The sequence below is a fragment of the Dysidea avara genome, chromosome 14 (assembly GCF_963678975.1).
Source record: "Dysidea avara chromosome 14, odDysAvar1.4, whole genome shotgun sequence".
Lineage (NCBI taxonomy): Eukaryota > Metazoa > Porifera > Demospongiae > Dictyoceratida > Dysideidae > Dysidea > Dysidea avara.
In genome coordinates this window covers 12994204-13021530 of record NC_089285.1, presented here as the reverse complement: position 1 = coordinate 13021530, position 27327 = coordinate 12994204, and the positions used below count along the sequence as shown (strand labels likewise).

At 39.2% G+C, this 27327-nt stretch overlaps 4 protein-coding genes across 5 annotated transcripts in view; 2 read left to right on the top strand and 2 right to left on the bottom strand.

Annotated features, from left to right (window-relative positions):
• Positions 1–103: 103 nt before the first annotated feature.
• On the bottom strand, positions 104–731 carry LOC136244304 (histone H2A-like). Its single transcript, XM_066035858.1, has one exon. It carries the CDS (start codon positions 619–621, stop codon positions 217–219), a length of 405 nt encoding a protein of 134 aa, XP_065891930.1. The 5' UTR covers positions 622–731; the 3' UTR covers positions 104–216.
• Positions 732–912: 181 nt separating this feature from the next.
• LOC136244137 (histone H2B-like) lies at positions 913–1293 on the top strand. The gene has a single exon (XM_066035653.1). It carries the CDS (start codon positions 913–915, stop codon positions 1291–1293), a length of 381 nt encoding a protein of 126 aa, XP_065891725.1.
• A 92-nt stretch (positions 1294–1385) lies between these two features.
• Positions 1386–12231, bottom strand: LOC136244298 (BCAS3 microtubule associated cell migration factor-like). 2 transcript variants are annotated; one of them, XM_066035848.1, is made up of 21 exons: positions 12082–12231; positions 11918–11993; positions 8669–8732; positions 8200–8263; positions 8043–8146; positions 7705–7847; positions 7530–7646; positions 7294–7373; positions 7111–7187; positions 6816–6899; positions 6036–6122; positions 5903–5989; positions 5502–5602; positions 5199–5334; positions 5053–5146; positions 2650–3027; positions 2436–2598; positions 2202–2293; positions 1951–2151; positions 1754–1906; positions 1386–1706 (listed from the first exon to the last, which is right to left on the bottom strand). In XM_066035848.1, the coding sequence occupies exons 2-21, from the start codon at positions 11983–11985 to the stop codon at positions 1489–1491; spliced, it is 2511 nt and encodes an 836-aa protein (XP_065891920.1). In that variant the 5' UTR covers positions 11986–11993; positions 12082–12231; the 3' UTR covers positions 1386–1488. The 2 variants fall into 2 exon arrangements, with proteins under 2 accessions (XP_065891920.1, XP_065891921.1); XM_066035849.1 differs by having other exon boundaries at positions 11918–11990; positions 12082–12210.
• Positions 12200–27327, top strand: part of LOC136244296 (protein retinal degeneration B-like) — a 30406-nt gene continuing 15278 nt past the window's right edge. Inside the window, exons 1-6 of the mRNA XM_066035847.1 lie at positions 12200–12373; positions 12552–12722; positions 12905–13021; positions 13069–13117; positions 15002–15156; positions 22037–22775. Of these exons, the coding sequence (XP_065891919.1) occupies positions 12296–12373; positions 12552–12722; positions 12905–13021; positions 13069–13117; positions 15002–15156; positions 22037–22775 (1309 nt within the window). The 5' untranslated portion in view covers positions 12200–12295. The remainder of the gene's footprint in view (positions 12374–12551; positions 12723–12904; positions 13022–13068; positions 13118–15001; positions 15157–22036; positions 22776–27327) is intronic.

The window sequence follows — 27327 nt, the reverse complement described above, 5'->3', positions numbered from 1 at the left end:
TTTTGTGCAGCCCCAAAATAATCAGATGTTATAAACAGCACATTGTCCCTTTAATTCATGACCCTTTTGCAAAGTCACTATTGAACAATGTGATCATGCTGGATTGTTTGCAACAGTAAATTGTAATATAAAATGCATTAAAAATATTAGTCTTGGTAATGGTGATATTATTTAAGAAGTTGTGGCTTTTAAAAAAGCCGTTGGGGTAGAAGTAATCTAATACTCCTGGCTCTGAGAGCTCTTCTTGCCACCAGGAGTGGTAGCCTTTTTGGGGAGGAGGATGGCTTGGATGTTGGGGAGAACACCTCCTTGAGCGATGGTCACTCCAGCCAAGAGCTTGTTTAGCTCTTCATCATTTCTGATGGCCAACTGAAGGTGACGAGGGTTGATCCTTTGCTTCTTGTTGTCACGGGCAGCGTTCCCAGCCAGTTCAAGGATCTCAGCAGCAAGGTATTCCATAACTGCGGCCAGGTACACTGGAGCACCAGCACCGATTCTCTCAGCGTAGTTGCCTCCCTTCAGCATACGATGAATTCTGCCAACAGGGAACTGAAGTCCAGCACGGCTGGAACGGCTCTTGGCCTTACTGCGGGCTTTTCCTCCTTTTCCACGTCCAGACATGATTTCTGTTTGAATTTTCTGAATGATTCAATGAAGTGTTGACAATGACAGCTACTCATGTTTTATACTCCCATTGTGAGGTTTCAGCGGATCAATCGAATTCGCGCGCTCGAGATATTAAAACTAGCCAATCAGATGTACGGATTTTTAGACATGTGTACTACATCATCCGAAATTTGATGCGCGCCAAAACGATTGATCCGTTTTCGATGATCCTACCCAGTTTCGTATAAATAGAGTTTCAATCGAGATGCACCTCACTTATTTCGACAAAGTGCCGAAGCAAGAATCATGCCCGGAAAGCAAGTGACTGCAAGCAAGAAAGGAGAGAAGAAGGCTGGCGGAAAGGCCAAAATGGCCAGCAGCGATACCAAGAAGAGGAGGAAAACCAGGAAGGAGACCTACTCCATCTACATCTACAAGGTGTTGAAGCAAGTCCACCCTGACACTGGAATCTCCAGCAAGGCCATGAGCATCATGAACTCTTTCGTCAATGACATCTTCGAAAGGATCGCTGTTGAATCTTCCCGCCTTGCTCACTACAACAAGAAATCCACCATCACCAGCCGGGAAATCCAAACTGCTGTGAGGCTTCTCCTGCCTGGAGAACTTGCCAAGCATGCCGTGTCTGAGGGCACCAAGGCTGTCACCAAGTACACCAGCAGCAAGTAAATTGCTTGCTAGTGTACACCCCAAACGGCTTTTATAAAAGCCACCACTTTTTAAAAGAATTATTCCCACATGAGACTTGATCATAATGTTAATTACAGAATAATGATAATGTTATTAGAATAAAAAGTTGTACAGCCTCCCTCTATATATTATGAACTCTTGGTATTTATACAATGCAATAAAAATGATTTAAAATCACAGATTTTTCTGTTCAGGAGCACCTACATCATCAATGGCATGCACAAGATCTTTTAACATTTCAGGAGTATCCACATCATCAATAGCATGCACAAGATCTTGATGCATATTTTTATCTCCCATAGCTACCTCCAATGTTGGTTTGATGTCCTTGTACGAGCCAAACACTTCTAACACATTGTCATCTGATTGCTTTTTGTCATTTGATTGTTTTTCTGTAAAAAGAAAAGTGAGCTCTGAGTACTCACCACACAGCACTCACCATCTTCATGTGTCAGTAGTAAGCTTTGTAATTCCAACTGGGTAGTGTCTGGTGTGTCCAGTAACAAGTGCCGCTGCAGTGTGAGTGGTGTTAAACTCAGTTCAGCAGATCGTCCAAATACATCACACTGCATGCTGTAACTGCTTGAATCATCTATAGAGAGATACATTACAGTTTCCGAGTGCTCCTCTACTTACCAAACTGCACTTCGCGATTGTGGAATTTCATATCTTCTACTTGTGACTGACTGTCTTGATTAAGACTGTTGTTTGTGGTGGCTTGATATGTTTTAAATTTAAACTGTGGTCCCATCCATAGTCGTCTATGTGGTGGTGGGTGTGTCTCAATCTCTATGTTAGCCAACCATTCACTATCAGATTGAGGGATTTGTAGATGACCTAATCATGACAACAGTAAACCTACTTCCCACATAGGCCATCACACATACCTTTATCCTGTTGCTTTTGATTCTCGTTGAAGGCAATGACAAGGGAGTTATCAGGAGTGTAAGGTGTACTTGGCTTGGTCCATTCAGGTTTCCTGAAAATAAGGGTAAAATGTAATGCTTGGCTACTTTGTGACCCCTATGCTGATAGTCTGACTATCCTGATTTTCCAGGTCACTACCTTATGCAGACCAGACCATTCAAATGGACTGGATTACACATTACATGTTCATTTACCTAAGCAAATTCCATTCTAGTTCAGGTTTGTGGTGGAGTTCGATAGGTGCGTCATCTCCTTCTGGGGCCCCTTCAGCTTTTTGTGGTGTTAACATGTGTTCTGTTAATATTCCATTTGCCCCTAATATAAATAGTGAGTCAGCAGCCTTTGTGGATGCTGCTTCTGTAAAGTATAGAAAAGCTACATTATGCACAGTGATGCGAGACACTCAACTGTTTGGAGATGGTCGAGTTCTTGTTGAAGCAAAAATGGCTGCAATACAAATAGCATCACTTCTTTGTAGTGTTGGCAACTCATCAATAACTGAACTAGCTGTGTTGTTAGCGGTATCTGGTGCAATGTAGGGTTGCTTTATCTGTGCCATTGCTTCTAACTGTAGTGGGGATGGCAAGGGAGGGGAACGGGGATTACCCCAAGTATATACTGAGGGTACAACAGCTGATGCATAGTTTGGAGGTGATGATCCAGATGTTGAGGAGGTGTCATTTGGGTTGCTTCTCTTCACCATCTCATCTAGACCAGCAGTGGTCTGGAATTTGCTCCACTGGTTCACAACCTTGTCACCAGTATGTGTTCTGGTAGTGATGTTACCTGGTGAACAATGTCATTGCTAAACAATGTTTACATTATTACAGTTGTGCACATACTCTGACTGATCCACACAACAAATAAGTACAGTGAAACCTCTATAAGCTGATGCTCATTGGGAAGAGAAAATTGTAGTACCATTACATAGAAAAAGTTTTTTGGGTACATAAATAGTGTCAGATTATAGAGGTATTCTGGATTACAGCAGACATGGGTCAAGCACTTGTAGTAATTGAGAAATTAAGAGTGCTTTCAAGCACTGCTGTTTTGTAGCATTTGTACTTAAGAACTTTATGAAAAAGTGCTTGTAAAGCACAAAAGCTGCACTACAGTTCATAATTAATTAAATTGAAGACAAAATTAATGGCAGAGAAATTTTCGCCTTCAGTCAATTTGTAACTTCCTGATTGTGTGGATGGCATTTTGGTAAACACTGCCTCAAGACAATTCTGAGTTTACATCAAACGGAAACAGGCAATCAACAGACACAAGTGACCATATCAAAGAATTATAGGATTGTGTAGGAGAGCTTGTGGAGAAAGAAGCAAGTTTGCCTACTATGATGTTGCAAAAATCTAAATAAATATCTCAATTAGTAGTAAAAATTCCTGCATCATCAGCTCCTATAAAAACACTAGTATATTAAAAATTATAAATTCAAAAATGAAGTAGGAATCCAAGCGATAAAAAGTAGTGAAACAAGTGATGAACAATGGTAGCTATTACAGTATAGCTCAGTGGGAAATCCCTACTTTGGCATGGTATAGCAATTATTTTGTGCTCAATGCCAAAGTAGGGATTTCCTACCAAGCTATGCTGTAATAGCTACCATCGTTTATCTCTTGTTTCACTACTTTTTTATCGCTTGGATTCCTACTTCATTTTTAAATTTATAATTTTTAATATACTAGTTTGTTTAGTTTTTTGTTAAGGCATACAGTTAGCTATAAACATGTGACTGTTGTTCTATTAGGGTGACTGCTGTATTAGAGTATCTCGAGTCAGCCTGCAAAGATGTGCGCTTGCCCAAAAAGGGCATGATTTCGATCGATTATTAGAGTATCTCGAGTCAGCCTTCCAACTTGAAGGTGTGTGGTCACTGAAATACAGCTAGCGTAAAAGGGGTGTGTCATCGTGGTTGTGGTTTCAATCGATAGATCGATAATGCGTAGAATGAAGAATGGGCGTGATCTTGTGACCTATCGTGAAAGCTATTAGTACCGGTACCTCTGTACAGTAGCCTCCGTCATAGATTATATCAGTGAGGAATATATAATCTATGCTTCTGTACAGTAGCGTAGCCTTAAATAATCTTGTGGCATTTATTATGCTGCTTAAAGAAAGTGTTGATACGGAAAATTAACGCCTCAATATGGTTTAGTTGGATGAAGAAGACAAGCAGCCTGATTGAAGATAAAAGAAAAGACAAGGCGCAGAGGGCACACACTCGTTGGAACCCCAAAAGGCACATCTCACTGGTGAGTTTGCTATTGTGGCGTAAAACGGTGACCATGCACTGCTTCGTTTGGCCTCTAAGCTTGCAACTGTGGTCAGTTAGGCAGTCAGTCTAAAATTCAAGTTTTTGGCGATTTTTAAAATCCTGTATCCGGCCACCTGTAAGTGTTTTGTTGTATTTAATGTGTTTTATGTATTATATGGACTAGTACTACATGTATTCCGTAAAGGTGATTTTAGTCTTGTAAGATATCTCTAGGATGATTTTTAAAGGCGGAATTTTGGGTGGTGTGCAAAATTTTCACCTACTTAAACGGTACAACCGTACCATTTGACAGGATCACAGTTCTGTTGATGTATGATGTTACTTAATTTCAAGTAGTTAATCAAGCACTTTTATAGCACTTCATTTTGCAATTTACTATAATATTGAAGCATTTGTGTACTTTTGGGGAAATGTCAAACACTTGACCTAAGTGCTTGACCCATGTCTGGATTACAGAGGTTTTCACTGTAATGGACATTATACCACTACACACCATTGACATCAAATCACACACAACCACCGCATACCTCCATATGGTGTGATAGGGAACACATGGCTAGTCCCTCGAAGAGTACTAACACTTATCCACCGACTGTCATTACTGATGGCAATATCCTGCACCTACATGACACATGCAACAGCAGCTAAATGGTATAGTATTAGTAGTACATACTGTCCCGTCGGTGTCTCCTCTGTGCAGGGTGTACAAGTGGTGTACTGTAGTCTGTGATGAAAGCAGTGGATATGGAAGTATACGGAAGATGTGAAACGAGTGACCAAGTGTGCAGGCTGTCACCAGCAGTGTACCACTATACAGCAAGACAAAAGCAACATACATACATACATACATACATACATACATACATACATACATACATACATACATACATACATACATACATACATACATACATACAGGACATCATTATACAACACTACACAATACTACACAACACACACACACACACACACACACCTAGGGTCAAATGCTAATGCTCCTATTTTACAGTCTTCTCCAGCATGTGCAGGAAAATTGGCAATTACTGCCTCTTCTCTGTTCAGGCTCTCTAGTATCACCTGAGTGTGTGTACGTAATATGTCTTGACACTAATACACAGACATCATGAGGAAAACACAGCATAGAAATAAAATATAACTTCAGAGCACCATGGTACACTTTATGTAAAAATTTAGGGGGAACATAATTATGTGCTTTCTCAAACGTGACCATTGTGCTAGCAAAAACACTATGTTTAGCAGTGCTCACAACTACACAAATGTAGACTGTTCAGTTTATGTATGTTTCTTACATAAGTACATCGCACAAAAGCTTACGTTAATATCACAGTTAGCATGGCATGCAGACACTACACTTACATCATTTGTTTTGCCTCTTCTACTGAGCTCTTCCAAGTCAAGAATAGTAACTATAGCATTCACCACTGTTCCTGACTGTGTGATTTGCTATACAAACCACACATGATAGACAAGAGAGTTAAGCACATCTCACTTGTTGAGATGAGGATGATTTAGTCTCAGCCGATCCCATCCACTGGTAGACTGTATCACCGAGCTTTGCCATGCCTTTACCCACCATCTGAAATGATCAAACATGTCATACATTACCTTGCATTGCAGTACTGGTGAATGCAATCCTACTAGAAAGTCACCTCTCTGAGAACAAGCAAAAATTATGTACACACTAGGTTTGCCTCAGGCTAAACTTGGAATTTCATTTACTCACAAGAGTACCAGACAAATATTAGACTGGTGTCTAGGGTTACTACTAGGTACTTCCAACCCTACCAAGTTATCAAAGACAGATTAAAGTTGAAAGTATAACATGTCAAGATGCAGTCAATCATCATGATACTGAAGTTGACATCATGACATGTTATAATGACTATATGGATGTGATATCAAGAGTTCATAATATTGGTATGGGGCCCATACAAATATTACAGTATGAACTCTTGGTGATATGAAGTGATCGTTATAATTGGTTAGATAAGGTGGCATTGTTTTTCATACCCAAGCACATCATGTATTTATTGATCATGCCTTAGGAACACATCAGGTACTAAGTATGCATCTGTTGATGTGTACTTTGCAGTAAATAGCAACAGCACTACAATACAATTGTGAGTAAAGCCACAAGATGTGTTTAGTACATAGCACTTTTTAACTTTCTATTAGACGGAAACATTAATGTTTTGAAAATTTAGGACTGGATTTTATAGAAGTATCTCTTGTATTAATGGAAACAGAAACAGCACAATATATAGCTAACCTTAGCAGCACTGATCACTGTAGACTTGTAGGTTGGGGCAAGACCACTGGACATGCCACCTCTTGACTGGTGTTTGGAAGACAACTACACACAATACAATACACATGTAACATTAGATGCAGTAATTTGCTTGCTAATTAATCACACAATTAATATCATTATTATATTTACAAGTAACTATGGAGTGTTTACAATGCAACACACATTTGTGATTATTATATCCAGGTACATGCCTACTACCTGACTGTAGCAGGCTGCAGATATGTGTCTGGTTATATGTACATAATGTATTCACCTTACGGTCTGCATAAGCCAACCATCGGGTTCCCAGGGACACTGGGTTATATGGAAATGTGTCCGACTTGTAGTTATCTGGTAGAAGAATAGACAAGTGTGGCAAATGAACGTGCACATGGCCATTGGATGTGTGTATGTTCATTGTGCATGTGACCACATACATACACAAAACAAAACTCACTTTTTATATGAAAACTTGGTAAAAGTGTAGCAGCATTTACTACAACAATACATTCCCTGCTTCTGACAACTACCACCACACTGAAAACAACAGTAAAGATGTATACAATACACACGTATATATAGATCTAGAATTCACACACAGAGTTTTAGATACTGTAATTTCACAGGGAAACCCAGTGACAAACATAGAAAGATATTACGATCACATTCAGGTGATACACTCATAATTCATACCTCCTATTACTGAGAATGTTTACAATCGGACACTGAGTCTTATTATCAATTTCTATATTCTTAACTTCTTCTCCACTTTGTAATGATCTGAAGCTAGCTTTAGCATATGGGTGAGATCTATGTGTACAACATACAATTATACAGAGAGGTTAACACTGTATTTAAAATGACCTACATTCCTTTTTTCATTGCCACAGCAATTATAGGTCTTTTATCAGCAAATTCATCCCTCATCCAGGGATAAGGGGTCTTCAATATGGTGGCAAATCGAGATTGTCCTTCATGGATTGACAGCAGCTCTTTTGCTTCACCATCTCCCTGCAATAAATTATGACTCAGTTATATGGTCAACTTTGAGGGACAAAACATTCAGCCACAGTGGATCATATTAATGAGATCATTGGGAATGATCATATTAAGAGGTGGCTGCTTCGTACTCTACAATGCAACAAGGTTGTATATGTACAGCCAAAGAGTTTACTGTAAATGTAACAGATGTACACAGTATATTACCTGAATTGACCATACAGAATAACCTGTAACATATCCTAATATAAGGATCAAGGGTAGTGGTTTGTTCTCCTTGATTACCCGCTCATTCTGCGGCAAAGCAGGGTCTAACAAAAAAAACAACAACATAAATGCTGTAATAGGATATTGTAATAATTACCATTAAAATCGGTTGTCTCAAATCTAGCCCAGAGAATTCTCTCTCTGGTCTCTTCTCCTTGTGTCTGTGTACACATAAACAACATAAATAACCACTGAATGGTATATGGTATATCCATCCCACTACACCATACACATACTCACAAAAGCCTTTGGCTACCGTACTGGCAAGGTCATGCCTACCTAGTGAACCACAAGTTTGGCGTTTACTTCCCATTAACATTGGGTAGACTGCTTTCCCAGGTCATCAGATCCCCATTCAACTGGGTAGACCTCAGCAATATGAGTAAGATTTCTTACTCAATTAAGGAAACAATAACAACAGCAACTGAGCATAACTGGGGAATCAAACCTGGAACCTTTTGATTACCAGGCCGATGCTCTACCCAAATGACTATGCTGCCTCACACAATGCATGCATGCACACTACACACGCATGCGCACATGCACACTACTCACAAACTACATACCTGTCGTGACGAAGACACTACACCATGAAGATAGTCAAACATTCCACCCAACACACCATGGTCCCTAAAAAGAAATAGCTTCAGTAAAACATGCTCTGATCGGAGCACCGTGTAACCATGTCTCCAACCAATGCAATACACATGTGACCTGCCAAAATTAAAAATAAATAAATAAATCCCTCTCTATCCCAGGGTTTGAACTGTAAGCCACCCAATGTCAAGTCGAGTGTTACACTCGCCTCCTCCAGGAGGGATGGATTTTCTTCCTTTAAACCTAAGTAATTATTATCAGATAATTGTTGTACTCTAATCTCAATGGTAACACATCCAGGTTGTCAGAACTAATATCCAGTAAAATGAGTGTAATTTCCTTAATGTTACTAGTATATTAAAAATTATAAATTTAAAAATAAAGTAGGAATCCAAGCAATAAAAAGTAGCGAAACAAGAGAAGAACGATGGTAGCCATTACAGCACAGCTCGGTGGGAAATCCCTACTTTGGCATGATATAGCCATTATTTTGTGGTCAATGCCAAAGTAGGAATTTCCCACCGAGCTATGCTGTAATGGCTACCATCGTTCTTCTCTTGTTTCGCTACTTTTTATTGCTTGGATTCCTACTTTATTTTTAAATTTATAATTTTTAATATACTAGTTTGTTTAGTTTTTTTTGTTAAAGCATACAGCTAGCTATAAACATGTGACTGTTCTATTAGGGTGACTGCTGTATTAGAGTATCTCGAGGCAGCCTGCAAGATGTGCGCTTGCCCAAAAAGGGGCGTGGTTTCAATCGATTATAGAGTATGTCGAGTCAGCCTTCCAAATTGAAGGTGTGTGGTCACTAAAATACAGCTAGCGCAAAAGGGGTGTGTCATTGTGGTTTCAATCGGTAGATCGATAATGCGTAGAATGAAGAATGGGCGTGGTCTTGTGACCCATCATGAAGCTATCTAGCTAGTACCAGTACCTCATACAGTACCGTCCGTCATAGATTATATCAGTAAGGAATATAATCTATTCCTCTGTACAGTAGCGTAGTCTAAGCGCCCTAAATAATCTTATGGCGTCTATTATGCTGCTTAAAGAAAGTGTTGATACGGAAAATTAATGCCTCGATATGGTTTCGTTGGATGAAGAAGAAGACAAGCAGCCTGATTGAAGATGAAAGAAAAGACAAGGCGCAGAGGGCACACACTCATCGGAACCCCAAAAGGCACATCCCACTGGTGCGTTTGCTAGTGTTGCGTAAAATGGTTGCCGTGCACTGCTTCGTTTGGCCTCTAGGCTTGCGACTGTGATCAGTCAGGCAGTCAGGCTAAAATTCAAAGTTTTGGCGATTTTTAAAATTCTGTATCCGGCCACCTGTAAACGTTTGTTGTATTTAATGCTGTTTTATGTATTATATGGACTAGTACTATTCCGTAAAGGTGATTTTCGTCTCGTAAGATATCTCTAGGATGATTTTTAAAGGCGTGATTTTGGGCGGCGCGCGAAAATTTCACATGGATTTCTACTTAAACGGTACGGTCTTGATATATATAATTAATAATAGGTAATATATTACGGCAATAAATCTCAAACAGTGAGGTAATTTTCTTGGTACTAAAAGCTGCAGGATGTATACATTTTGTGGGAGTCCTTTCCCTTCATGTTAACTGCGCTTTTAGTGTTACTAAAGTTGGTTTTATGAACTTGACTGCTTACCACATGAGAATTTTCAAAACATAGAAATCCACACACATGGTAGGCCAAGTTTAGTCCAATGATGGTTGGCTCAAACTTCAGCAGTATAACGAATTAAGCTTCCCACCCTTTCCCTTCCACCTATATACGATAATATATATACACATTCTTAATGATTTTTCTGCAGTCAACCAGTACAGGGGAAAAAATTTTTTTTTAAATATAAAAGATTATATAAATCAATAATAAAAGAAAAGGTCTTCACACTCAAACAGTGGGCAGAGAGGCAAACTCTGCCCAACCCTGTGATGATGGAATTGTTGCCATTACAGAAGCAGCATTGCCACATTGAACATCAATAGCAACCTTCTGAATTAAAAATTGGGTGGCACTATTATCACCAGACCGTTCCATTACCCGGGAACCTATCCGCCTCACTAATGAGCGTGCACATGATCCCCAAGCACCCAGGGTCTCAGGAGGAAATTATTTTTGCCCTTCAGAAGAGGCGGCCTCCTGCTGAGCTGCTTAGTACAGTTGATTTGGGACCTAGACGCAGGAGCGGATCCAGGGGGGGGGGGGATGCCTTTGGGGTCTCGAGACCCCCCCTTCAGGTTGAACCTCGAACAGGAAATCTAAGACAGAAACTGCACGGAGGAAAGCAACAGATCACGAAAGATCGATATACTCTAATAGAGCAGTCCCGAATTATTTGATCAGCATCACGTGATGATAGCTCACGTGATATGGATTGTTTAAAGTTCAGTAAATGGCGGAAGACACACGCTTACTGTGCGTAGAAGAGCTGGCAGCTGCAAGGGAGCAATGGCGTTTGTAATCACTGATATTGTTGTAAAGGTACGTCTGATTTGTATATAAAGTGTTTTACTGCTAGTGATTTTCTTTTGTGGTAATACACCTGACTCCGCCTTTGGTCAATATGGGCACGTGATATCACTTGGCTGTTCTTGAGACCTCATGTAGAAGACATAGAATGCTGGTCCCCGCACTCGACGGTATGAATTACAAAGTGACAAAGGAGTTAGCTACTTCAGTAGTTCTTCAACTTGCTCAGGAAGACCAACTTCACTAGCACTTGCACAAAGCTCACTTTTGGTGCCTCTTCTGCGAGGGTGACGGCAAGCAAGAAGTGTGATCGAAAATCTATGGTGTGGTGAACAAGTGCTCAACCATTCGTCATGACTACTGTGTGCCAGGAAGTTGTGTATGTAGTAAGAGCTATAAGTCTACAATAAGCTGCACAAACAGCAGTGTAGGTTTCCAGCTAGTTATAGCTAGATACACACATCATGCTTGTTAAAGTTTGCCTAAGGGCACATTTTATGTATGAATGCTACGTACATCCGTATACAGGCCGGATGTGCTGAGTTGAATAATAAAGTTATTATGTGAACTTTAGGAGGGTTACCCTCCACCCAGCTCAGAGACCCCCCTCTTGAAAAAATTCTGGATCCGCCCCTGAGACGGATATTCCTTTATAAAAAGGTTCAATGGTGTAGGGGCTCTGCTGTAGTCATGTACAAAAACACAAACACTGAAATTACCGGGAATCTTCTGCAGTCACTGTGACTACATTCGGCGTCTTCCGGGTGGCAGTTGAGCGTAAAGACATCGGTTCTACTGTACAGAAAAAAACAACGAATACGATAGAATACAAACAGTATTTAATTAAAACACCGGTTACAACTCGTCATATCAACAACTATACCTCTCTACGTCTCTACTGTTTTCTCCAGAATGCAACGTGACAAATAACACAAAACTACAAAAAATTTGTGTTGTTTGTAGCTCGGTTTGTAGTGTACCTCGAGTCACGTGAGTAGAATAAAGTGTGCATCCGTTATTATCAAGACATTTCCTGATGTAGGTATAAAGTGTAACGGAGAGGTGTGTAGTCGGTATAGTTGTGGCTCACAGCAATAATGCTGATCAAAGAGTATCGAATCCCCATGCCGATGTCGGTAGAAGAATACCGTATCGCCCAGCTCTACATGATTCAGGTAAAACGCACTGAAACGTTCAGTGTGGCTCAGTGTACGGGAGTTACCCTTTGCGATGCCTAGGGGACACTGATGTAGTACACAGATTTTCTAGTACCCCGTTCTGTAGTTGTTACAGTGAAGGCCATGTGTGGTATAACAGAATGGTGTTAACCAGTGCTATTCGTGTGTTGTGTAGAAAAAGAGTCGACAAGAAAGCGAAGGGGAGGGCAGTGCGGTCGAGATATTAGAAAATCGTCCATACACAGATAAGGATGGCACTATTGGCCAGTACACTAAGAAGATATACCACATTGGTAAGCACCTACCTGGCTGGATCCGTAGTATGATACCCAAAACTGCTCTCCAGGTAATGTGATTATAGCTGTGAACTCTGCATGCACATATGTACGAACACGTCACACATGGTACATGTATCCACACATGCATTTTTATTATTTTTTCTACGGAAAATGTAACTCCTTGTGTATGTGTGTTTGTTATTTTCCATATACTTCATGTAAATATCTGTGCGTCTTTGTGTGGCTTTAGGTAGAGGAAGAGTCCTGGAATGCTTACCCGCACACCCGCACAATCTTCAGGTGCCCGTTTGTAGAAAAATTCTCTCTGGACGTTGATACATATTTCTTTGATGACAAGGGAGATAAAGTTAGTTTCAACTTTTAGTGAGAAGTTTTTGAAACATTTATCAATAGAAAAATCCATTCAACTTGAAAGGAGCAGAACTGAAGAACAGAGTCATAGGTAAGTGTATATGTTTTGTAAGTGTTACGTACTGCCACAAATACGGTAATGGCTTGATAATAGTTATCAGTATAAAAATTCCCCTAGGTAGGTATGTGTGGTTATGTATTAATTTACTATCTGAATGAAAACCTTACATGTGTCATATGCGTTATACAATATGCTTTAAGTTAGAGTTCATAATAATATTAAAATTTTTCTTAAAGTCCTACTAAAAAAAGTCTGAGGTGCTGAAATTTTGCGTTTTCAATATACAGTTGTGAATCCAGTGAAGCCTTACTTAGTGACCAGTTCATTGTAATAGCCATGTCATGTAGGTTCCTAAGGTATACTTCATGATCTCAAGACTTCTTCATTATACAGCCCATATTTTTGGTTCTGTTTATCAACATTATTCACGAATTCATTACCTACACTAGGCTAGGGTCAGTTTCCTCCTGTTACATTAGCTCTTGGGCCTCCCACATACTTTTTCCCCCTGGAATCATTTCCTGTATATGTACACAGAGTGTAAGAGCTAGCTCTGATATCTGAGGGTTATGTTAAACTGGCTAAATAAATATTTGGGTAACACAAGCGTAATTTTTTTTGTTGTTTACTGAACTGCTCACCATTCACTGCCATTGACCAAATGCATGAAATCAAAATAATTAGCGTGCCTAGTGAATAAAGTTCTATTGGTTGTACCCATTGGTGTGTGTAGTGGTAGTTTTGTGTGTACATGTGTGCTGGTGTGTGTGTGTGTGTGTGTGTGTGTGTGTGTGTGTGTGTGTGTGTGTGTAGTGTGTGTGTGTGTAGTGTAATGTAGTGTCCAGAGTAATGCAACAGTCATCAGCAGTAGCAATTTCAAAAGTTTTTCATAATGTCTGGACCTCTGAAGGATCTATGAATATCACAATATTGTGTATGTGTAGGTGTGTACGTGTACATAGTTTGGGATGCATGTGTGCAGATTTATGTAGCCAATTTCCTATTTTGTAGGCAGGTAAGCCTGTAGTAACTGGCTATACAATGAAGCTAAATAAATAGTTTAAAAAAATATAACAAGCAAAAATGTGTGTAGGTATCCTGTTAACACCTACTACAGTATCACATCCATCACAGAACAGGATGTAAACAATGGTTGGAGGGTGTGTTAACCAAAGCAACACACACTACACACACATATGCATATATGCACACACACACGTGCATGCATGCATGCGCACATACATATTTAAAACATAATCATCACTTCTTGTCATGGTGACAAGATGGTGTATATATTGTACTAGTAGCGTGGTTCTTCTCACTGCAGCGTATGTTGTATTGCCTCTGTGTGTGTGTGTGTGTGTGTGTGTGTGTGTGTGTGTGTGTGTGTGTGTGTGTGTGTGTGCGTGTGCATGTGTAGTGCATTTACAGCAAAAGTGTTTGATCAAGGAGAGCATTCTGCCAGCTTTATGTACAAGAGATAGATTGCCTGCCTCCTGAGTGTTGTCAACTGTGACAATGTTGTGTCTGTGACAATGTTGTGTCTGCGACCTCTGTCTCCATGGTACATTACTAGACACTATTATTTAGATTCCATATTGATTAACAGATTTACATCTTTGTATCCTTTTGTTTCACTTTCATTAGACAAACAAAAATTGAAGACAGCTAAACCACTTGTACATATGCTTGTACAATGGCTCTTTACTGCTTCATAGTGACTGTATGCTATAAAATTTGTGCGTGTGTGTGCATGCGTGTGTGTGTGTGTGTGTGTGCGTGCGTGCGTGCGTGCGTGCGTGCATGCGTGCGTGTGTGTGAGAGAGAGAGAGAGAGAGAGAGAGAGAGGTGTGTAGTGTCTGTTAGATGACTGGTATACTAGTAGTTCAACAACTACTAATCCATCTCATACAGATTGGATTGACATAGTAAAGGACCACTTGTCAAATAGTGATTATAAAGAAGAAGAAGATCCTCGTATCTACAAATCCAAGAGAACTGGACGAGGTCCCCTAGATGACAATTGGCGGAAAAATGACATGGTTATGTGTATTTACAAGTTGTGTAAGGTGAGTGAAAGTCTCAGTGTGTGTGTGTGATACATATGTGTGTGCATACATGTGTAGTGTGTATGGTTGTGTATCATTACTTGACGCAACTGGCCTGGTAATCAGGTTCAATGCAAATGATGTCCGGTTGCTGTTGTTTCCTTGAACAAGAGACGTTGCCCCTATTGCTTCAGTATATCCAGCTGTAAATTGAGATGTTTACTTAACTGGGGAAGCAAATGCCAATGGTCTGTGTCTCACATAACTGGTGAGGTCCAGGTGGGACTTCAGGTACCACGTCTTCACTTGTGAGGCATGGTAGAGGTACTCAGGAAATTTTACCTGCACTGAGTCACTGACTTTTAGCACCCGAGTAGTGCACAGATGTCATAGTGTGTGGTGTGTTTGTGTATCCCCGAGCACAGTAGCCAAAGGCTTTGCTATTTTGCTTGTTTGTGTGTGTGTGTGTGTGTGTGTGTGTGTGTGTGTGTGTGTGTGTGTGTGTGTGTGTGTGTGTGTGTGTGTGTGTGTGTACAGTGCCTTGTCAGCCTGAATGAGATGTGTAAAAGTACAATAACTCATCATAACAACTAGGGGGACACTTACAGCCACATTGCTCTTGAAATCAGAGTACTAGCCCTTATGGTTAATGAACTTTATATGTGTAATCTGTTGTATACTATCTCTTGATTTTTCATGGTTTTGTTTCGTATTACACTGAAACAGTTTTTCTCATTTGTTCAATTACATATTGTCCAGTCACTTAAATTGTTTCATTTTGTTTTACTTTTATTGTGCAAATTGTAACTGGTAACCATAACGTTAGTGAGATGTTGTGGCTTACTCACAACTGTACATTACATGGTGTGGTCACTGGATGTGGTGAAACAAATAGAGGTCATATTTCTTGTCTTTGTCATTAAATTTTTGCAACTTACTCTGCAGTACAGTTACGTCTTATCCACTTGGGCAAATAGTATGCATTTTTTTTTCAACTGCGACTTCTCCATTATGAAGAAGGGTTATTAATGTGTAGTTGCCACACAGACTGATATATCGATGTATAGTAACATCTCTCTGTAGATATGTTTATTGTGTTGTTCATGTTTCTGACTCCTGCTACACTAGCTTTCACTTCTTTGCAGGTCCCTAGTGGGATAGTGACTACTAATCATCAGTCACTATAGCTAGTAGTGGGGTTTCCAGTGTCCGTGGTCTAGTTGCTAGGGCAAAGGACTGTCTGGTTGCTATGTTAACTGCTAGCTCAGCTGAGGTCTACATCATTTAAACAAAGGTTGTGTCAGCCTGTGTGTACCGTACCGTACATCGAGAATTTTTTGTTCAAGATAAATTTGTCATGTTGTGTTTTACTTATGTGGACAACCAGTCCAACAATTTTTTTTAGTTTACAGCAGCTAATAAAAATGTATTTATCACCTTGATGCTCTATCTGAAGCCAGCTTGCCATAGAATACTCTCCCTCAATGAAGTTCATGTGTGTCTTAGCCATAAGCATGGAAGATGCATCATATTCTTTGTTACAGATGCTCTGTTGTAGCAGAGTGGAAACTGGGTATAAGAGCATCAGTGGTAGGATTAGTTGTGTGAGAGAGCTGTGTGATGAGTGAGATAACTCTTGCTACCCATTTGCAGATACGTGTGAGCCTGCTATCTAACAGGATCCTCAATCTCTGCTACAGCTGTGTAATAGCCTCCAAAAATATTTTTTAATTAATAGAAAATTCTCTTGATTGTAAAATTATTTTTGTTAAAGCAACCACAAAATGCTTGGATCTACTATATTTAAATTAATTTTTCTTTTGTCAAAATTTCCTGTTGTATGGTAGTGAAAAATGTTATTTATTTGCATGCTGTATATTTTAATGGGTTCCCACAGGATGTTGATATCCATAATGCTTTTTGTTCATCCTGTCTGTGCCGAATGCCATCCTGTCATGCCGAATGTATCAGCTACTAAAACTGTACATCAATAGCATCCTTGATAGCTGTTACTAGTGTAACCTCAGAGGAACCATGCATATATGTGCCAAGTTGTAAACAACATTTGCTATAAACATCGAAAACTTCCTTGACAACTATTGCTAGGCAACCTCAGAGGAACGGTAACATCAGAGGAACCACACATACCTGTATAATAAAGTTATAAAAAATGTTTACTGATAAACAATTGTTAAATGGGTGAAGTCTGCAAATGTTTTTGGTGCTTGCAGTTGCATAAGGAATACTGGATATTTGTTAGAAGGCTCAGTCTCACATATCAATGGTGTTTGACCTAGTTTCCTATTATTATGTCAGTAGTTACTGATACATGGACATGTGTGCCATGTGTCTGCAGCGCATGCACATGGAGAACTCTTATAAATACCCACCACACTTTGGCACTTCGACCTTTTTCTTAGCTCACCGCTGTTGGTTGTGTTTCGTCTTGGTATATACCAATAATCTTGAGGTACTGTCAGACGCTGCTAGCCTTGAGCAAATGCTCAAGGGATTCCAGCGGCAAATCCAGTGACAAGTGGAGGAGTCACGCCACGGAAGTGGTGGCACTGAAGGAGGACCACGTGGACCCCACGCCACTTGTAGGGTTGCTGGATGTCGATGATGACACCTCTCACAGCAGAAACTCTTCCCCACCATTGGAACCGGTCCCGCTTAACATGGATCCCAGCCTACAACATATCCAGGGAGTCGGCTGGGCAGAAGAGATGGAAATTTTTTATAAGAGTTCTCCATGCGCATGCACTGCAGACACCGTGGCATACATGCCCATGTATCAGTAACTACTGACAGCAGGAAACTAGGTCAAACACCATTGATATGCTCAACTTCACCTTCTTCATATAATTCCAAATAACATGCAATCACTTCGTGATCTGAGCCATTTGGAAATTAGGGAGAAGTGAATTTGACAATTTTTTTTCTCCTTCAAGCTTGTTTTTAATTTGGCAAGGAGAAACTACACTATGTTAAACTCCTAAAACAACTCTTGATATGTTTTTGGCACATTATCTCGATAACTACTAATGTTGCAATATGTCTCTTGAATAACTCATAACTAGTCCATATCAACTGACCTGCCTGTCCAATTTGTTTTCAAATTCCAAGAATGCATAGTAGCTGGTTATCAATACCTAGTATTGTATACCTTAGCTGTACCCATGATGTTTTTTTGTACAAGATGTTGCATCATACATACCAAGGTAACAGCAACCATATCACACTGTGCTTGTTACAGTGTATCTCGATATCATTTTTGCACATTGATATCAGTAAAATATTGAATTTCTTGATATTACTGAAATATTTCCCACCCCTAGTTAATGATTTGACTAAGAGCTTCCTAAGGTTGTGTTATCAAATTGTGTGCTAAATTTACTTAGTATTTCTGAGGGATGATCAAGTTTCTGTAAGGTTATATACACATACCCACGGAATTTCTGATGGTTATGGCATTTTCCCTTTAGCATTTCTGCTTAACCAGGAATTGTATTAATAAACTTTTCCTTATGTGATATGATGGCTGGGTTGTGTTCAGTGGAGTTAGTGTATATCTCTTGACATGCTAAGCAATACATAGATAGTTTTGCATTTATTATGTGACTTCAGCGCAAAGGAAGATGTTTGCTCTTTGCCTTGCTGATATCAAACAATTTCTGCTTCTTACAACAAACACATGTACATATTTGCGATAAGTTAATTACCTTCTCAACTATGTATGCTTAGTGAAAATGCCAGAATTTCAGCAATTATTATTATTTGCCTTATATGGAATTTTGTTAGAATGTAACATTAACACTTGTGAGGGTTCCTAATGAAAACAGTTTGATAGAGGAAGTGTTATTTCCTGCTCTTTGTACTTTGATCCACCTGTATCCACTCAGACCATGTAAATTTTTGTATTGTTCTAATTCTTGACCTGGCAACCAGGAAGCACTAGAGTGGTTTCTAATTTGAAGAGGTGTATACTTATGAATTAGTGAGGATATGGTGGTAAAACCTTGAACTATCAGGGGATTTTCAGTGACTCCAATATGATATCCTTTATGTTGTCAGCTGGTTATAGTGTAAGCCACCTTACCGACTATCCTGGGATGATTGTGATGGTTGTAGAAGCAAAGGAAATTTATATCACCAACCTATCAGCAGTCTGATAGATGTTGTCAACAGATTTAATATTATTGGACTAAGCAAACTAATGGGGTTGTGAAACAGATGTTTGGGTGCTACATATTACCAAGAGTTCATAATATATATACTGAGGAGGGTGTCCTACTCTCATATACTCCTGTAGAAGGGCGTATCGTGAAGTTATGACATAGCACTTCTGAGTTTGCCCATTTTTCTTTGTATAATTAATGATGTCATTAGCTGAACATGGTATCGATTGAACGCGTGCCTAACAACGTTGCTAGCAACCAAATTAACTCCAGCTCTAAGCATTTCTCACCGAACTACAATCGCTCCTTCATGGGTTAAGACTGCTGTGTAGGCATTTCCTTGCTAGACCATTCGCGAATACGGCTATCCTGAGCGTTGCAAGTGTGTAATGGTGCTAATGATTATTGCACTTTTACGGCTGCCTGTACGTCACAAACTACAACATCTTGTAATTGTGTGATAACTTCACAATACGCCTTTCTACAGGAGTATATGAGAGTAGGACACTCTCCTTAGTATATACATTATGATCTCTTGGTAATATGTAATAGCTTATATAGGTATCAGGTAGCAGGCTTCTCTACTGTGCAATTTAAAGCCAATATTAAATATAATTTGTTTTAGCTGATTACATCCTGTGATGAGGTATTATGACTTAACAGCTATTAGATGACTTAAAAGGTGGCTTAAGTACAAGTGTGGTGAAGCCGTGCAGACTACACATCCTTAGCATGTCACAGTGTGACCCTACATGACAAGTGGTTGCTTACAGTGAATGGGTAGAGTGGTAAATAGAATATACTGGAAAATTCTTGACTTGTGTATCCTATAATTCTTTCACTGCTAGTTCAACACTAATTGTAGTTCTAAAATTTTTATGTATTAGAAATTGTTATTGCATTTCGAAGTAAAAAAAAAAATTCACGTGATTATATGCTTTAAGTATTGTGTATCGAGGTACTGTTGGTACTAGTGTTATTGATAATATGATGTTAAGCTCTGTGATCTACACTGTAGTTCCTGTGATTATATTACTACCAGAACTATAAGGGCCATGTAGCTATAGTACAAAGTAGGTACTACGCCAGTAGACATGTGTAACTGTTATTTCAATTTTGTCTTTCCTTGTTACTAAAGGCAGCCTTATACACCGTCTTGTGTTGATGACCTATAAGTGAGGTATATCACCAACTATTTGAAACCTATTATGTTAACTGAGCTCTGCACTGTTGTACCCTTTAGTTTGTGTTTCTTCTCAGTGATGTGTTGAGGTTTCTGTCTTAATCCAGTCTGAAACTGTTTCCTTTCCTTTGGGGAGCAAAGTACAAAACAAAGAATTATTACCCTTCACATAGGAAACACACTTCCTATACCATCACAAGGCAAAGGAAGAGTATTATTCTGTAATATACCACTTTAGCGTGGGCATTCAAAGGTGCCGCTCGGTGTTTAACTCGCATATTGCCCGGGCAATATCATGGGGAAGCGGTTTGCCGATGACTTTGATACCCAGCCAGTTCAAAGAATCGATGCGCTTTGACTCATTATATTGAGCGACATAGAACTTTGTATTGTGGGATTCGTTTTTGTAGAGGTTGCTAAGCTTAGTACATAGGCTAAGATAGAGTAGTTGGTTGTTACTAAAGGATAATGAAGGCACAAAATAATTGTTTGGGCGATTGTGGATGCGTATTTCTACCCACCACGTATCAGCCTTTGAACAGACCACGGAACAGCAAAGCTACTACTGCTACGTTGAAACAGGTTAGTAACTTACAGTTCTAAGTACTTAACTTAATATAATAACTTACTTACTGTCCCAATAGCGAAGTTAGTTGGCTTAACTTAGTACAAAAATGATAACAATATAAACTCCATCCCACAATCGCAAGTTTTCTAACATTGCATGTTGAAGCATAGTAACGTATTAATGACGTTTTAACGTATGGGCAACGTTTTGATGGCTATTAGCCCACGCTATTAAAACCACAATCGATCTTCAGATGCTACTGTATAAAACAAATGGGATGAGTTCTCATTAGTTCTTTCACCTATTAGGTGAGTGCGCCCCAAGTGATATATATCACTTGTACCACGGCTGCAAGGGATTTTGCTGACATATACACCCACAGCCCTCGGGCCTGCGGCTCTCGGTCTTTGGGTGTATATATCAGCAAAATCCCTTGCAGCCATGGTATAACTATTACATAAAATTTTATTTCTTATTTTAATTTGAAGCATGTTACAACTGTGAGCTACTAAACATGTCCTGTTGTTCCCAGAGGTAACCAGGCACTTCTCAGCTAAGGTCCTAGTATCAGTGACAGAGCAGTGAAGTCATGTTTCTAGTACACTGTAGGTATTCCAACTTAAATTTTGAAATCTTGGTAGGAGTTATGTGAAGACCAGACATTTGTAAGAAAGATTTTCATTGTGATAATAATAGAGTGGCCATTTTATATAAAGCATTTGGGGGAAGAGGTTAGAGAAGAGATATTAGCAAAGAAAATACATGCTGGGATACTGAAACATTTGTAGAATAAAACAAAGCCATTGTCATTAACATCACTGCAGCCATTTTGGCTTCCCATTTGGTAGCTGGACTGATACAAGCATCAAATTTCTATATACTATTTCAAAACATGTTCATACTTCATAACTGTTTTGCATACATATGCATGTATGTGTGTAGTGTTTGTGCATCACACTTACTTATCTACAGGTGGAGTTCCGTTACTGGGGTATGCAGTCTCGTATAGAGCACTACATTCACGACTATGGCTTAAGGAGGATCATGCTTCGTGCCCACAGGCAGGCGTGGGCATGGCAGGATGAGTGGATGGACCTAACAATGGACGATATCAGACGACTGGAGAAGGAGGCGCAGATTGAACTAAGACGAAAACTTGGGCAGCCGATTTCTGATGAAGAAGATGGTGATGGTGACGTGGAAGACTCTGGTGAAGAAGCCACTGTGACATCCTCTGCTGTTTCTGTTACAAAAAGCAACCAGACTTTACCCAGTAATGGTGCAATTGTTTCGGGGAGCCAGACATCTACACTGAGCTCAGACATTGGTAAACCTGAAGAGACAATACAACCACCAGTAGAAATGGAGGAAAGTTTAAAAGTCCCAGTTTCCATTAAAGATGAGACTGGTAGTACTGATGGTACTCCAAAGGCGGTAATGAGACTGCACAGCAGTGACAACACTGACTTGTTAGAGAGGAGGAGAAAATCTTCATCTCTTCGACGGAAGAGTCTTAAGCGAGGCACCCGTCACAGCAAACGACAGGCATCACTTCCAGACACTAGTATAGATACCCAGCTACTCAACACATCAAATATTCTCTCCAGAGGACACTCATCCTCAACAGACTCAGAGCTTGTCCCTTATTGTGGACTAGATGCTGTAGCAATGTTAAACATCAGCTCTGATGATGAGTACTATGATGCTTTGGGTAAGTAACACTTGTGTGCTTGTAGTGGGTCACAATATGTTTAATTTCTTGTGTTTTTACTGTGTAAAGAGCTCTGAAGTGTTGCCAATATGGACTAGAGTGTGGGTTCATAAACTTTTCTGCTCAGTAGCTTACAGGGTATACAGTACAATCAAGATCAAACCGTTTTTACTGGTAGCTGCAGCATTGTATTATATTTAGATAAAATCTGTGGCTCTTATCTGAGGGTGGCAATGATTCATGGTGTTGATTAGTGCTCGGTGATATACCAGTAATACGGTTTATCGTGATAAATTAACATAACTGGTTATCATACTGTAACAGCCTTTGATAACCGCTATATCGGAATACCAGTATATCGGAATACCAGTATATCGATGAATACCAGTATAGGTGTATTGCTTTTAACCCAGCCTTTGGTGTTTAATTACCCAATTTGTTGATGGTTTAGCAGACACGCCCTAAACAAAAACTTGAGGTTGTCACATTACAACACATGCTTACTTGTACTGAACTATATTTTTTTGGTTTTTGGAATGTATACTGCTTCATACTAGGCCCAAGAAAGTTACAATAACAAACAAACTATATATTGATATACCACAATATTTTCCTGTTACTATTGCCATGTATTCAAATTTCAATACTGCCAAGCACTAGTGTTGATGTGCATACCATTTGGGGAATGGCTACTGCTATTACTACTCTTGGTATGGTAAGAGGATTGGTTGATTAGTTTGAACTGCTACCAAACATTGCACACATGGTGAAGTTTTTAGGCATACACTCCAATTTGGTTACTAAGACTTAATTGTTTAAACAAAATTATATGCCTTGGTAACACTCTGACTCAGTGTACGGGTTATAGTTTTTTTTTTTTTCATCCAATAAGTATGTTCTATTAGAGTATTTGATGGACAAATGCATACCTGTATGACTAGAAATAACAAAAACAAACTTTTAGATTGTAAAATTTTGTGACCAGGTCTGGAAATATTGGTCTTATTTCCAGTTAACAGGAATACTCACCATTGCATTTCACCTTCAAGAAAAGCCATGCTGGCTGCACTCACCAGGTTTTGTTGTGAGTTGTGTGTAAGTGTAATCTGAAGTCTTGTTGGAACTTTTGCCTATCAGGAGATAGCTGAATCTGCTTGTACAGCTCTGTGGATTTGAGTTGAATAAAGCTCTTTGAATTTTAACTAGCTTTTAGCCTCACTAGCCCATAATGTGCACGCGCTGTAAGCTTTCTTCTGCCATTTTGAACACAGCTATTTGCTCTATCCCACCTTGATTGGAGCTTACATAAAATGTTCAACCTCACCATGAACTATCTAAAATTGGCTTGTAACAGTGGCTGCTGTGGAACAAGGAAGCAATAAATATGCCTGCATAGTAGAAGTGTGTGTAGGGGAATTGAATCAGACATTATATCGCTAAGCCGGTTACCTTCAGGCCAAGATTTCTTGACCTAAATAGGCAGATGGCTGGTGGATTAGTGTATAAACTTTCTCACTTAAAGTTGGTATTTTTACAGAAGTGACCTTTCTATACAGGTGGCCACTAAGACAGGTTCCACTGTACTGGCATTTTGAAGTAAGAAATGTTGAAATATTCTAATAGAGGAGTCAAAAAGTTGTAATAGCACAATGACAATACAGCAGCCAGGTAGAACCATTATAAACCATAACTTTTCTATTATTGCAACCAGCAAAACACCTGGAAAATCAATTCAGAGGATCTAATGCGGTACAAAGATATTACAGTGTACACATACTCTAATAGAATGTACATCTACTGACGTAATATTCTAGTCTGGTATACATGTAAGGTAAAAGAGGGATCCACAATACAAACAGATTGGAAGGTAAATATTAAGCTGTCACTGCCTTTAGATGGTGTTGGAGATAGTGTAGAGGAAATTTCTTGTATTGTTACTGAACCCAACCTGAAAAATTATTTCTGGCTAAAATTTTAGCCACACTTTAGTAAGCTGATAATGTTGAGTACACAATCCCTAGCTGATCATTGATGTACCTAATTGTGTGGGACTGAACATAGTGGGACCTCAGAATTATGCTAAACGTCAAAATAAATGGTCTATTTGAGTAAGTGTTTGTTCTATTAGAATACATTCTACACTTTTCCCACAATTTCAGAGTTATGGATTCTTTAGTTATCTGAGCCTTAGGTATGGTCCCCATGGTAACTGAGGTTCCACTGTAATGTGGTGGTATGTGTCTGCAACTTTAATATTATTGTCCTATACACTATGCAGTAAGAGTTAATGACATTGTTATACTCTTGATGAAGATACATGATAGAGTGGCCTAGAGAGCCGATGAGCCACACCATGGGTAGGAAAAAAAACAATCTTTACGCATATATAGCTCCATGGTCCCTTCTTTCCTTTTTTTACTTAATAGCTGCTTGTCAGGTGGGGAAGGCCACACACCAAGTTTGGGTGAAATCGCTAAAACCATTCCCGAGATATTGTTGGCCAAAATTTTGAGTCTTTTTTTATAGGGGCCAAGATTTGCTGCAAATCCACAATTATTTGCATAAAAAGATCAAATGTTTGTCATGGCCACAGGGTAAACTACTTTTGAAAATTGGTGTGTGGATAGGTTAACCATCATAGCAGTGCCTTGTGGTGGTTTGAAAGAAATTCTAGCAGCAACTAAGGTTATAAGACAACCAAACAAGTGTATGTACAATCATGGGGCTGAAATACTTTAATAAAACTACAGTCACCACAGAAAAAAAGTTCACAAAATTGTCAAACAGAAGTTGTCGACTCCACACCTAACACCAAAACCCTTGTACAATTCTAACTTCTATTTTCAATAATCATCATTGTGCCTGTAGAAAAGTGGGTAGAGCAAATCCTGAGTAGCTCTAGGGGAATTTGAAATCCATGCAAGCTATGAAAAAGGGTTGCTATGGATAGTATTTAAAGTGTATCATGTGCTACTACAATATTTTATTTTATTATGGGAAATACAGTACTGCTCAAATGCAATGTTGTCTTGCAAGTGTGCGAGCAATTAAAACAGTGGCTAATTAAAGGGTGTGACACCCATTTCATTTGCGAGTATTCATCCCAAATAAAACGGGATGAATACTCGTGAATGAAACGGTGCTATGCCCTTAGCTTTTTAATTGCCAATGTTGCATTTGAGAGGTATTAAGTATGCATACTTGATTGTGTTTACAGTGGAAACTGTTAATAAAGGTCAGACGTTCAAAATTTCATGATTTTCAATGAAATTGCTTATTTGTAAAATTTTGAATACGAGTTAGCCCAAAAAAAATCTTTGGATAAACACAATTACAAATGAAGCACTATTGTGCAAAACCCTCAGGTAAATTGAATAAACATGGATGTACTATCTCCAGATCTGTAGTGCTAGGTGACAACACATGGATTGACTTTGCTGCTTTGTCCCGTTTTCTATAGTAGGGCCACGATTACTATGATCACCTCGATTAGCACACAAATCAGGTATGAAAATGCTATTTGTACCTAATGAACAACTTACAGTAGCTTTGGCTCCAATTTGCACAAAACAAGCATCATCAAATAACGTGGTAATTTGTGTGACAATACCTCAAACATCATGTGGACCGTAGTCCCGTTAGGCATTAGCCATAAATTTTATAGTGCATGGACCTGAAGGCTTGTTAATTAAAAGAGCCATGAAGCTTCTAGCCTAAATCCGAGGGACCCACAAGAAGCTAGATTGCTGGTAAAATCTGAGATCTTATGGAGATCTTGAAATCTCACTTGAAATCTTAAACATTTTGAAATTTCGTCTCTGGTTTTGTCGAGTTCGTTGATCCCTCCTTTGAATCAGTGGAGTATTGCTAGATGTAATACACTACTATGGTTGAAAAAAAATACATTTGTACATCGAGAGTTCATCAAGAAGCACCTAACTTTTGAATTAAGTGCTTGCAGAACAATCCACATGTTTCATTTGTTAAACTCATCAAGAGAAGCCTAATGGCTCCTTGTTTTTAACCTATGAACGAAGTATGCAAGTGTTAAAGTGGTAACAACAAATAACTACAGTAACCCTCGGCACCCTGAGGGTTAATGACATCCATTAAGTATGCAAGAGTTAAAGTGGTACAACAAATCCACACAGCCGCACAAGAGACAACTACAGTAACCCTCCGGACATCCATTGACCACTGCAAGGGCATCCATTGACTTATTTACAATCAAAACTGTACACTTGGATTGTATAATGAAATTGCATTTGAAGATATCAACCAATTCATTATACATTTGGCTGCCATTGCATGCTAGGGTATCTATCAAGGTGTAAAAAGTTCGTAAATTGATTGTAAAATACAATGGATCTAGATATTAACTTTAAAACTTTAGTTGTAGGGTTTTGTGTATTGAAAACGTGGCTAGTTTTGTTTATGCACTAGTGTAACACGCCCCAAAGCATTCCTTACCTGGAAAATCAGGCACTTTTGTTTGATCCCAATGTGTCCATATTTACAGTAACCATTTTGTATGTTTTGCTTTGTGATGACT

Excerpts from the sequence above, each read along its gene's own strand:
- LOC136244304 (XM_066035858.1), bottom strand. The coding sequence starts at position 621 with ATGTCTGGACGTGGAAAAGGAGGAAAAGCCCGCAGTAAGGCCAAGAGC.
- LOC136244298 (XM_066035848.1), bottom strand. The coding sequence starts at position 11,985 with ATGTCTTTACGCTCAACTGCCACCCGGAAGACGCCGAATGTAGTCACA. Across the intron at positions 6,123-6,815 it reads CAGTGATCAGTGCTGCTAAG|ATGGTGGGTAAAGGCATGGC; the intron begins GTTAGCTATATA and ends TGATCATTTCAG. Across the intron at positions 2,152-2,201 it reads TCAAAAGCAACAGGATAAAG|GTCATCTACAAATCCCTCAA; the intron begins GTATGTGTGATG and ends TGTCATGATTAG.
- LOC136244137 (XM_066035653.1), top strand. The coding sequence starts at position 913 with ATGCCCGGAAAGCAAGTGACTGCAAGCAAGAAAGGAGAGAAGAAGGCT.